Below are 13692 nucleotides of genomic sequence, written 5' to 3' on the forward strand. Positions count from 1 at the left end.
GCTGCTTGGGTTTCTAAAGGTCAATTCTTGCAAAGGAAGTGATACATACTGAATTAACACCACTGCTCCATACACAACATAGGACATTCCTGAGACTGCACCTGGAGAATTATATGCAGTCCTAACATGTGATGAAGCAAGAGATGATGCAGCAAAGGTTCACAAGATTACTGCCAGGACTGGAGGGTTCAATTTAGAAGGAGAGACTGGGAAGGGTGGTACTGTTGACTCTAGAGTGAAGGGGGCTGAGGTTTATAAAGTCATAAGAGGAATGGAAAAGATGGATGATCATGGCTTTTTTCTCAGGGTAGGGATGTTTAAAACCAGAGAGCATAGATTTAAGATGAGAGGGGACAGATTTAAAGAGAATCTGAGGTGCAACCTTCTCACATGGTTGGTATAAGGAACGAGCTGGTAAGAAATGTGTACAAATACAATGTTTAAAAAATATTTAAACAAGTACTTGGATAAGAAATATTTAGCGAGATATGGGCCACATGCAGCTGAGTGGAATTAGCAAATTGGTTAGCATGAACAAGCTGGGACACAGGGCCTAAGGAGTTACTTCATTCAGTAGGGCAAGGTGAAAATAACAGTACCAAAGAGATACTAGTATGCACTCTTGCGCAAGTTTAATCTGTGATATTGTGCAAAGTAATTCTCAATGTTGTACATGAAGCCAATTATATCAGCTCTAATGATTAAGGGCTAGTAAATATTTAAGACCATAAGGCCATAAGATATAGGAGCAGAAGTAGGCTATTCGGCCCATCGAGTAAGCTCTGCCATTCAATCATGGGCTGATCCAATTCTTCCAGTCATCCTCACTCTGCTGACTTCCCCATACCCTTTGATGCCCTGGCTAATCTAGAACCTATTGATCTCTGCCTTGAAGAGAGAATTCAGGGAGTTGGGGAGGAAGCTGAAAAGCAGGACCTCCAGGGTAGTAATCTCGGGAAAGGTGCGTGCAATGTGCTAACGTGTGCAAGAATAGCATGATCAGGAATATTAAAGCATGGCTGAGAGACTGGTGTAGGGGGCAGGGCTTCAGGTTCCTGGATCATTGGGGCTTTTTCTGGGGGAGGTACAACCTGTACAAAAAGGCCGGGTTAAACCTGAACCCAAAGGGGTCTGATATCTTAGCAAACACGAGGAAATCTGCATATGCTGGAAATTCAAGCAACACACACAAAATGCTGGTGGAACACAGCAGGCCAGGCAGCATAACGAAGGGTCTCGGCCCGAAACGTCGACCGTGCTTCTCCCTATAGATGCTGCCTGGCCTGCTGCGTTCCATCAACATTTTGTGTGAAATCCTAGCAGGCAGGTTTAATAGAGCTGTTTGGGAGGGTTTATACTAATTTGGCAGGGGGATGGGAACCAGAGTGATAGGGCTGAGGAAGAGGAAAACAAAATTAAATCAAAGATAGTGTGCAACAGAGATGATAGAAAAGACAGGCAGGAGATGACGCATAATCACAGTCAGTGGGATGAGTTACAGGGCAATAGAGGTGTGACGCAGTTAAAACAGAAAGCAACAAATACTGAACTGAAAATGTTATATTTGAATGCATGCAGCATAAGAAATAAAATGAATGATCTTGGAATTCAGTTACAATTGGCAAATATAACATTGTGGCCATCTCTGAAACTTGGCTAAAGGATGGCTGCTATTGGGAGCTGAACGTCTAAGGATATATGGTGTATCGGAAAGATAGGTTAGAATGCAGAAGGGGTGGTGTGGTCCTGTGTATAAGAAATAATATTAAATTCTTATAAAGGGTTGACATAGGATCGATAAGGTGTAGAGTCTCTATGGGTTGAATTAAGAAATGATAAGGGTAAAAGGACCCTAATGGCAGTTGTATACAGGCCTCCAAACAGCAGCTGGGATGTGGATTACAAATTACATCAGGAGATAGAAAAGGCAGGTCAGAAGGGCAATGTCATGCTAATCATTGGGGATTTTAACATGAAAGTGGATTGGGAAAACCAGGTCAGTACTGGACCTCAAGAGAGAGAATTTGTAGAATGTCTAAGGGATGGCTTTTTAGAACAGCTTGTTGTTGAGCCACTAGGGCATCGGCTGTGCTGGATTGCGTGTTGTGCAATGGTCTGGAGGTGATAAGAGAGCTTAAGTTTAAGGAACCCTTAGGGAACAGTGATCGAGTCCACTTTGAAATTTGAGAAGCAGAAACTAAATTCCTATGTGTCAGTATTTCAGTGGAATAAAGGAAATTACAATGGCATGAGAGAGGAACTGTCCAAGGTTGACTGGAATGAGACACTGGCAGGAAAGACAGCAGAGCAGCAATGGCTGGAGTTTCTCTGAAAAATGAGGGAAGTGCAAGTCAAATGGAAGGACACTACTATGGCTGACAATTGAAGTCAGAGCCAAAGTAAAAGTAAAAGCAAAAGAGAGGGTATACAAGGAAGCCAAAGCAAGTGGGAAGATAGAGGATTGATTGGGCTTTTAAACATTTTCAGAAGGAAACTAAGAAGATCATTAGGAAGGAAAAGATGAATTATGAAAGGAAGCTGGTGACTAGTATCAAAGAAGATATTAAAAGCTTTTTTAAGTATATAACGGGTAAATGAGAGTTGAGGGTAGATATAGGACCAATAGAAAATGACGCTGAAGATATTGTATTGAGAGACGCAGAGATGGCAGAGGAACTGAATGCATATTTTGCATCAGTCTTCACAGTGGGAGACATCTGCAGTATACCAGACATTCAAGAGTGTCAGGGAAGTGAAGTATGTGCAGTGAAAATGACAACTGAGAAGGTGCTCAGGAAGCTTAGTGGTGGATAAATCTCTTGGACGTAATGGATTGCAGCCTTGGGTTCTGAAGTAAGTAGCTGGAGAGATTGCAGAGGCATTATCAATGATCTTTCAAGAATCAATAGATTCTGGCATTGTACCGGATGACTGGAAAACTGCAAATATTACTCCACTATTTAAGAAGGGTGGGAGGCAGCAGAAAGGAAACTATAAATATGCTAGCCTGACATCAGTGATTGGAAAGTTGCTGGAGTTGATTGTTAGGGATGAGATTATGGAGTACATGGGTGGAAATGACAAGATAGGCCAAAGCCAGCATGGTTTCCCAAAAGGAAAATCCTGCCTGACTAACCTACTGCAATTTTTGGAGGAAATTACAAGCAGAGTAGACAAAGGAGCTGCAGTAGCTGTGGTATACTTGGATTTTCAGAACTCCTTTGACAAGGTGCCACACTTGAGGCTGCTTTGCTAGATAAGTTCCCATGGAATTACAGCGGAGTTATTAGCGAAGCATTGGCTAATCGGCAGAAAACAGAAAGTGGGAATAAAGGGATCCTATTCTGGCTGGCTCCTGGTTACCAGTGGAATTCCACTGGGGTCGGTACTGGGACCACTGTTTTTTACAATGTATGTCAATGATTTGGAATATGGGATTAATGGATTTATGGCTAAATTTGCCAATGATACAAAGATAGGTGCAGGAGCATGTAGTGTTGAGGAAATAGAGGGCCCGCAGACAGACTTAGAGAGTTTAGCAGAATGGGCAAAGAAGTCACAAATGAAATACAATGTTGGAAGGTGTATGGGCATACACTTTGGTGGAAGAAATAAATGGGCAGACTGTTATTTATTTGGGGAGAGAATTCAAAATGCAGAGATGCAACGGGACTTGGGAGTCTTTGTGCAGGATACCCTAAAGATTAACCTCCAGGTTGAGTCGGTGGTGAAGAAGACAAATGCAATGTTGAAGCTCTCTAAGGCACTTGTGAGACCACACTTGGAGTATTGTGTGCAGTTTTGGGCTCCTTATTTTAGAAAGGATATACTGACATTGGAGATGGTTCAGAGAGGATTCAAAAGAATGATCCCAGGAATGAAAGGGTTACTGTATGAGGAATGTCTGGCAGCTCTTGGGGTGTATTCCCTGAAGTTCGGGAGAATGAGGGGGGATCTCATAGAAACATTCCGAATGTTAAAAGGCCTGAACAATTTAGATACAGCAAAGTTATTTCCCATGGTAGGGGAATCCAGGACAAGAGGGCATGACTTCAGGATTGAAGGACGTCCATTTAGAACAGAGATACGTTGAAATTACTTTAGTCAGAGAGTGATGAATTTGTGGAATTTGTTGCCACAAGTGGTTGAGGAGGCCAAGTCACTGGGCACATTTAAGGCAGAGATAGGTTCTTGATTAGCCAGGGCATCAAAGGGCATGGGGAGAATTCAGGGGAGTGGGGATGACTGGCAGAATTGGATCAGTCCATGACTGAATGACGGAGCAGACTTGATGGGCTGAATGGCCTACTCTGCTCCTATATTTTATGGTCTAAATGCACCCAATCACTTGGCCTCCACAGCCACTCTTGGCAACAAATTCCACATATTTATCATCCTGACTGAAGTAATTTCTCCGCATCTCTATTCTAAGTGGAGATCCTTCAATCCTGAAGTCGTGCCCTCTCATCCTAGACACCCATGCCATGGGAAATCATTTTACCATATCTAATCTGTTCACACCTTTTAACATTCAGAATGTTTCTATGATATCCTCTCCTCATTCTCCTGAACTCCAGGGAATATAGCCCAAGAGCTGCCAGATGTTCCTCATAAGGTATCCCTTTCATTCCTGGAATAATTCTCTTTAATCTTCTCTGAACCTTCTCCAATGTCAGTAAATCCTTTCTAAAATAAAGAGCCCAAAACTGCACACAATACTCCAAGTGTGGTCTCACAGAGCCTCAACATCACATCCCTGCTCTTATATTCCATACTTCTAGAAATGAATGTCAACATTGCATCCGCCTTCTGCACCACTGACTCAACCTGGAGGTTAACCTTTAGGGTATCCTGCACAAAGACTCCCAAGTCCCTTTGCATCTCTGCATTTTGAATTCTCTCCCCATCTAAATAATAGTCTGCCCGTTTATTTCTTCCACCAAAGTACATGACCATATACTTTCTAACATTGTAATTTATTTACCACTTCTTTGCCCATTCCCCCAAACTATTTAAGTCTCTCTGTAGGCTCTCTGTTTCCTCAACACTATTTGCTCTTCCATCTATTTTTGTATCATCAGCAAATTTAGCCATAAATCCATTAATCCCATAGTCCAAATCAATGACATACTTTGTAAAGAACAGCAGTCCCAACACTGACCCCTGTGGAACTCCACTGGTAACCGGCAGCCAGCCAGAATAGGATCCCTTTACTACATTCCCACTCTGTTTTCTGCCAATCAGCCACTGCTCCGCCCATGCTAGTAACTTCCCTGTAATTCCATGGGCTCTTACCTTGCTAAGCAGCCTCATGTGCGGCACCTTGTCAAAGACCCTCTGAAAATCGAAGTACACATCTACTGCATCTCCTTTGTCTACTCTGCTTGTAATTTCCTCAAAAAATTGCAGTAGGTTAGTCAGGCAGGATTTTCCTTTCAGGAAACCAAGCTGGCTTTGGCCTATCTTGTCATGTGCTTCCAGGTACTCCGTAATCTTATCCCTAACAATTGATTCCAACAACCTCCTACTGATGTCAGGCTAACAGGTCTATAAGTTTCCTTTCTGCTGCCTCCCACCCTTCTTAAATAGTGGAGTAACATTTGCAAATTTCCAGTCATCTGGTACAATGTCAGGGGCTATCGATTTTTGAAAGATCATTGTTAATGCCTCCGTAATCTCTCCAGAAACTTCCTTCAGAACCCATGCTATTTTGCTATCTTGCTATTTAATAGCAAGCTAAAATACATAGAACATAATGCACCATATTCTATAAAGAAGGAATATACTCAGTGTCTAAAGAATACCCACAGATTTATTACTGATGGGACTTCAAATATTTATTGAGTGCTTGAATCCTCTATATTCTTTGCTAAAGCTAAGCTATTACTCTGATCATTTGGCAAAAGGTATGGATTTCCTTATGTCCTCTAGGTTTGTTCTGTGGCTGAGAATATGCCATTGATAAGAGTTACTGAAGTAAGGATTTACTGGAGAAAATATTGCAAACTGAACATATATTTAGAAATGGACTGGAGTATTTATTTAGTCAAAAATGCATTAAAAATGAAAGGTATTTTCTTCGCTTTCTCTCACATCATGGCATCCTGTATGAAGCAGTAATTCATCTGCCTTTTTAAATGGATGGGACATTGAAAATGTTAGTACAAAATTAACTTATCCATTTAACTGGGGCACACTTTGGGCTGAGTACCATCACAAAGTAGCAAACCTGGCATTTAGAATCCAGTTTGTGAGGGAACCACATGTAAAGTTTATGTTCCACTACAGCCTGGGGTACTACATATGGCTTCACTGTGTACTAGATCACTAAAAACACCAACACAAAGGACAAGACTTCCAGGAGATAGATAAAAGAAAAAAAAATCCAGTAAAAGAGCAGTTGTCGCATCTAAAATTACTTTTATAAAAAAATACTTCTGAGGAATAAATTATCTTTTATATATAAAAAAAAGCATCTGACTGCACTGTTCGCAGTAGTTTACTGTGATCCAGACCATCATTTAGGCCTTTACAAAAATCCTTTTAAAACTGAAACCACTCTCATTTACAATTCAATCATACAAATAGTTATACATTATTGGTGCAGTACACACTTTCATACATCTCTAAATTGTTCAAACAATGCACATGGTCATACATTTATACATGTTAGTACAATGTACAAGGTCAGATATTTAACACCAAAAGCACACTGTTCACTGCCATACTTCTATAATCAAGATTACAGTGATCACTGTGAATCAGTTACATATTGTTAGTATAACATACACTGTGCACATTAAGATGAGCAGAGCTGAACCTAACAATGGTGTATAAATAGTGGAGAGGAATAATTCTGTTGAATTGGTCTAGAGGCTCTTATGCTAATGTTAATAGAATCTTTCTGCTTGAATTATAGTGTTTGTAAATCTCGCCAAATGGATTAATGCATATACATTTCACAGAGCCATTTACTAATAGTCTGTTTCACATAGAACACTGTGACACAATACAGCAGACAATGCTAAGTCTGACTTTAATTAATGTTCAGTGGGGTTTTAGATTTTTGTGTACATTTGGAAAGTATGAAAAAATTGTATCACGAAAGTACAATTTCTAGTAATCTGCAGAGGGTTTAAGATCATATTTATGTAAATTGAAGGGATTCATTATATCAAAAGATTGATTTTAATTTGCTACAGATAGAAATGGTGTTAGATTTCTGCTGCTGAAGGATGGTGGTTGCAGACGTATATATGGAGATATGGTGCACACATTCACAATAATGTGAACAGATTGCTTCAAACATAGCCAAACTCTGCTGTGTATTCAGTTGCCATCAACTTTATTGGGTGGCTTCTCAATTTAAGAAGATCTGCCTAAATGCTGATACGTGGATTCTAAGCAGAATCTTACTGACAGCTGGCAGTGCCAGACCCAAGTACAAGGTTCAACCCGGAAAGAGGAAGTTAGAGGCCCTCTAACATTTTAAGTTAGGGATTCTGCTCTTCTACTTTCCTTGTTTAAATGCCAGCCTTAGAATGACCTCCCCTCCTTCTCCCTTACTGTCACAGCTACTTCAAAGCTTTCAAATCTTCTGTTTAAAGTCTTTATTATTATCCAAAAGTGGAGAATTATGTTAACAGTTAGTCATGATAGTTTTGTACCTGTATGCTGTTCTTTCTCAGGAGTTTCATCTGCACTTTTACAGAAATCTTCTCCTTCATCTGACTGATCCCTCGTTTTTAAGTCCAAACTGCCATAGCGATGCTTGAAGTAATTCTTCTCTTCATCATCACATTCATAACCCTCCTCTTCTTCACAAGTAGGTTCCAAGCAAGGCATTTGACCCTCATTATCAGAGTTCTCAAAGGCTTCATGAAGTACCTCAGTTGTTTCAGAAATAGTCTCAGTGGTAACACTGCTGTTGTGTCTCCGCCGCTTCCGCCCCCTCTTCTTTCTGTGGGTATGTGGCCTCTGCAAAGCCAGAGTTCTCCTGTTAATACACTTACTCTTACCACTTGTACTTCCAACATTTAGAGCAGAGACTAAACACAGTGAACACCAACAGTGAAAATTTAACTCACTGATATACGAATAGGACAAACAAATTACTGTTGGGTAAGGCTTCTGGAAATGGATTTCACAGTGAAGAAATAAGAATTCACTAAGTCTGGATCCATGGAAGATTAGAGAAATAGGGGTTCTTTGCCTCACTGGCTCTGCATCAACAAGCAATTAGTCATTTATATTGATCCCCATTTTGTTTTCCCACTTTCCCTATAGCTTCGCCCCACCCCCAAAATTCCACCACACACCTGCACATTAGGGTTGATTTACCTGCACACCCATATAACTCATGCAGCCACAGGACCATGTGTCTAAATTGCTGAGGAAGCAGATAGATCTGAGCACCTACTTATACACAAGGGGTGATTGATAAGTTTGTGGCCTAAGGTAGAAGGAGTCAATTTTAGAAAACCTAACACATTTATTTTTCAACATAGTCCCCTCCTACATTTACACACATAGTCCAGTGGTTGTGGAGCATATGGATCTTGGACATCCAGAAAGTGTCCACAGGTGAGTGATTGATAAGTTTGTGGCCTAAGGTAGAAGGCGATGAGTTATTAACTTCAAACTTTCCGCATAATCACTCAGAGTTGACCTGCATGTGCATGTAACGAGAGCTGTATTACTCAATCTCCTTCTACCTTAGGCCACGAACTTATCAATCACCCACCTGTGGATACTTTCTGGAGGTCCAAGATCTGTATGCTCTACGACTGCTGGACTAAGTGTGTAAATGTAGCAGGGACTATGCTGATAAATAAATGTACTAGGTTCTCTAAAATTGAATGCTTCTACCTTAGGCCACAAACTTATCAATCACCCCTTGTAAACCCACATTATAAACCAATTATAGCTTTTGAACAGATAGGAAATACTACACTAACATCAACTGAAATTTTGGCTTTCATGGCAACAGTATTGAACTATAGAAAGAATAACATTATGTTTTATTTGTAGAGCCCTGGGGTGAACACTCTGACTGATACGTACAATTTATGTACTGAACTCTAAAAGAATAACACAAATTCACTAAAATTATTCCAAGATGTTAAAAGGGCAAATTACAATTAAAATTTTGTTTGTGTCCACTTATGGAAAACATTGGGAGATCTCCCAAAAAGTTACAAACACACAAATAATTGAAATTTAAAACTGAGAACAGTTTCTCTGGGCAAGGTACTATAAAGTTCTTTAAAATAATGTCATTGGCAGATGAGGGAATGATAAGGCACATGTGAAAATATTAAAATTATGTATACCTGAAGTCCATAAACTAAATCATGAAATAGTGAAACTTTCTAAAACAAATCTTGTCATTTTGTCATTAGAGAAAAAAAATGACTTTTTTGTAGAGGAACTATAGGCTCTGAGATAATCACATGTAACTCAGAAGTTCAGGGATCTAGGCATTCTAGCACATGATTCACATAAAGTTAGCAGGCAGCTCAAACAGGTAATTGAGAAGGCAAAGAGCACATATCCTTTATGGTGAAGACATTGCAGTTTAAGAACAGGGAGGTTTTGTTGCAGATGTACGCAGTGTTGGTGAGGTCACAGTTTTGTTCCCTTACCTAATAAAGAATAGTATTGAAAACATATACCAAGGTGCAGTAAAAAGTCTGTCTTGCATACTGCTTATAAAGATCAAATCATATATATTGTGGATACAAAAGGGTACATGGAGCTTAGAAGAATAGAGGGCTATGGGTCACTTCTAAAGTAAGTACATGTTTAGCACAGCAATGTGGGCCGAAGGGCCTGTATTGTGCTGTAGGTTTTCTATGTTCTACATCATCTTGAGGTAGAATAAGGTAAAATGATAGCAATGCAGAATTAAGTGTAAAAGTTACCAAAAAAGTTTAATGCAGGTAAAAGATAAAGTGCCAAAAGATCATAATGAGATAGATTGTGATGCCAAGAGCCAATCACATAATATAGGAGGTCTGTTCAAGAATCTGATAACATAAGGGCAGAAGTCGTCCTTGAGCCTGGTGGTAGATCAAGCTCAGAAGAGAAGGAAGGAAAAGAGGAGAGCAGTAGTGATAGGGGATTCGATAGTTAGGGGGACAGATAGGAGGTTCTGTGGAAGAGATTGAGAATCCCAGATGGTCAGTTGCCTCCCTGGTGCCAGGGTCAGTGATACCTCGGATTGAGTTCTCAGTATTCTCAAGAGGGAGGGTGAGCAGCCGGATGTTGCGGTCCATGTAGGGACCAATGACGTGGGTAGGAAGAGTGAGGAGGTCCTGAAAGGTGAGTTTAGGGAGCTAGGTGCCAAGTTAAAGGACAGGACCTCCAGGATAGCAATCTCAGGATTGCTAACAGTGCCACATGCAGGTGGGTTTAGAAATAGTAAGATAGTGCAGATCAACATGTGGCTGAAGACATAGTACAGGAGGGAGGGCTTCAGATTTATAGATAATTGGGCAGTTTTCCAGGGAAAGTGGGACCTGTTCCAGTGGGACGGTTTACATCTGAACTGCAGGGAGACAAATATTCTTGCAGGTAGGTTTGCTAGAGAGACTCCAGTTGATTTAAACTAGATATGAGGGGGGAGGGGAACCAGAGAGTAGGAACAGATGTATGGGAGAAGGAAGGAAAAGACAGTAAAGTTGTTTGTACCATTAGAGATAAACAGAGAGGAAGAGGTGGAGAAATTCTTAAATGCATTTATTTTAATGCTAGGAGCACTGTAAGAAAGGTGGATGAGCTTAGAGCATGGATTGATATGATGTTGCAGCTATTAGTGAAACATGGTTGCAGGAGAGGTGTGATTTGCAACCAAATATTCCTGGATTTCGTTGCTTCAGGTGTGATAGAATTGGAGGGACAAGAGGGAGAGGTGTTGCGTTGCTTGTCAGAGAAAATATTACAGCAGTGCTCTGGCAGGATAGAATAGAGGGCTCGTCTAGGGAGGCTATTTGGGTGGAATTGAGGAATGAGAAAGGTGTAGTAACACTTTTAGGGGTGTATTATAGACCACCTAATGGGGAGTGAGAATTGGAGGAGCAAGTTTGCAAGGAGATAGCAGATATTTGTAGTAAGCACAGGGTTGTGATTGTGGGAGATTTTAATTTTCCACACAGAGACTGGGAAGCCCATACTGTAAAAGTGATGGATGGTTTGGAGTTTGTAAAATGTGTGCAGGATAGCTTTTTGCAGCAATTCATAGAGATACCAACTAGAGAAGGGTTAGGATCTTCTGTTAGAGAATGAGATAGGTCAGGTGATGGAGGTATGTCTTGGGGAGCACTTCTGGTCCAGTGACCACAATGCCATTAGTTTCAATATAATTATGGAGAAGGATAGGAGTGGACCCAGGGTTGAGATTTTTGATTGGAGAAAGGTTAACTTTGAGTAGATGCGAAAGGATTTAGAAAGAGTGGATTGGGACAACTTGTTTTATGGGAAGGATGTAATAGAGAAATGGAGGACATTTAAAGGTGAAATTTTGAGGGTACAGAATCTTTATGTACCTGTTAGGTTGAAAAGAAAGGTTAAATGTTTGAGAGAGGTTTTCAAGGGATATTGGAAACATTGTTAGGAAAAAGAGTGATATCTACAATAAATATACGCAGCATAGAGTAAATGAGGTGCTCAAGGAATACAAAGAATGTAAGAAGAAACTTAAGAAAGAAATTAGAAAAGCTATAACAAGATACGAGGTTGTTTTGGCAAGTAAGGTGAAAATAAATCCACAGGGTTTCTACGGTTATATTAATAGCAAAAGGATAGTGAGGGATAAAATTGGTCCCTTACAGAATCAGAGTGGACAGGGTGGTGGGGAAAATGCTAGAGTCAGTTATCAAAGATGTGATAACAGCACATTTGGAAAGCGGTGAAATCATCGGACAAAGTCAGCATGGATTAGTGAAAGGAAAATCATGTCTGACGAATCTTATAGAATTTTTTGAGGATGTAACTAGTAGAGTGGATAGGGAAGAACTAGTTGATGTGGTATATTTGGATTTTCAAAAGGCTTTTGACAAGGTCCCACACAGGAGATTAGTCTGCAAACTTAAGCACACGGTATTGGGGGTATGGTATTGATGTGGATAGAGAATTGGTTGGCAGACAAGAAGCAAAGAGTGGGAATAAATGGGACATTTTTTAGAATGGCAGGCAGTGACTAGTGGGGTACCGCAAGGCTCAGTGCTGGGATCCCAGTTGTTTACAATTTATATTAATGATTTAGATGAGGGAATTAAATGCAGCATCTCCAAGTTTGCGGATGACACTAAGCTGGGCGGCAGTGTTAGCTATGAGGAGGATGCTAAAAGGATGCAGGGTGACTTGGATAGGTTAGGTGAGTGGGCAAATTCATGGCAGATACAATTTAATGTGGATAAATGTGAGGTTATCCACTTTGGTGGCAAGAACAGGAAAACAGATTATTATCTGAACGGTGGCTGATTAGGAAAAGGGGAGGTGCAACGAGACCTGGGTGTCATTGTACACCAGTCATTGAAAGTGGGCATGCAGGTACAGCAGGTGGTGAAAAAGGTTAATGGTATATTGGCATTCATAGCAAGAGGATTCGAGTATAGAAGAAGGGAGGTTCTACTGCAGTTGTACAAGGCCTTGGTGAGACCACACCTGGAGTATGGTGTGCAGTTTTGGTCCCCTAATCTGAGGAAAGACATTCTTGCCTTAGAGGGAGTACAAAGAAGGTTCACCAGATTGATTCTTGGGATGGCAGGACTTTCATATGAAGATAGACTGGATCGACTGGGCTTATATTCGCTGAAATTTAGAAGATTGAGGGGGATCTTATTGAAACGTATAAAATTCTAAAGGGATTGGATAGGCTAGATGCAGGAAGATTGTTCCTGATGTTGGGGAAGTCCAGAATGAGGGGTCACAGTTTAAGGATAAAGGGGAAGCCTTTTAGGACCAAGATGAGGAGAAAGTTCTTCACACAGAGAGTGGTGAATCTGTGGAATTCTCTGCCATAGAAAACAGTTGAGGCCAGTTTATTGGCTATATTTAAGAGGGAATTAGATGTGGTCCTTGTGGCTAAAGGGATCAGGGGTACGGAGAGAAAGCAGGTACAGGGTTCTGAGTTGGATGATCGGCCATGATCATACTGAATGGCGGTGCATGCTCGAAGGGCCGAATGGCCTACTCCTGCACCTATTTTCTATGTTTCTAAGACAGCTATGTGTGGAGCTGAAAGAGATGGGGGAGATTTTGAACAATTTCTTTTCTTTGGTATTCACTAAGGAGAAGGATATTGAATTGTGTAAGGTAAGAGAAACAAGTAGGGAAGTTATGGAAACTAAGACAATTAAAGAGGAGGAAGTACTGGCGCTTTTAAGGAATATAAAAGTGGATAAATTTCTGGGTCCTGACAGGATATTGCCTAGGACCTTGAGGGAAGTTAATGTAGAAATAGCAGGGGCTCTGAGGAATATTTCAATGTCATTAGAAATGGGGATGGTGCTGGAGGACTGGTGTATTGCTCATGTGGTTCCATTATTTAAAAAGGGTTCTAAGAGTAAGCCTAGCAATTATAGACCTGTCAGTTTAACGTCAGTGGTGGGTAAATTAATGGAAAGTATTCTTAGAGATGGTATATATAATTATCTGGATAGACAGGGTCTGATTAGGAACAGTCAACAC

At 40.6% G+C, this 13692-nt stretch overlaps 1 protein-coding gene across 4 annotated transcripts in view; it reads right to left on the reverse strand.

Moving 5' to 3' along the window:
• Positions 1–13692, reverse strand: part of kat6b (K(lysine) acetyltransferase 6B) — a 240255-nt gene that overhangs the window by 4332 nt on the left and 222231 nt on the right. For all 4 annotated transcript variants that reach the window (XM_059946834.1, XM_059946835.1, XM_059946837.1 and 1 more), the window contains one exon: positions 7668–7977. In XM_059946834.1, the coding sequence (XP_059802817.1) occupies positions 7668–7977 (310 nt within the window). The remainder of the gene's footprint in view (positions 1–7667; positions 7978–13692) is intronic.

Source organism: Hypanus sabinus, chromosome 21 (genome assembly GCF_030144855.1).
Source record: "Hypanus sabinus isolate sHypSab1 chromosome 21, sHypSab1.hap1, whole genome shotgun sequence".
Taxonomy (NCBI): domain Eukaryota; kingdom Metazoa; phylum Chordata; class Chondrichthyes; order Myliobatiformes; family Dasyatidae; genus Hypanus; species Hypanus sabinus.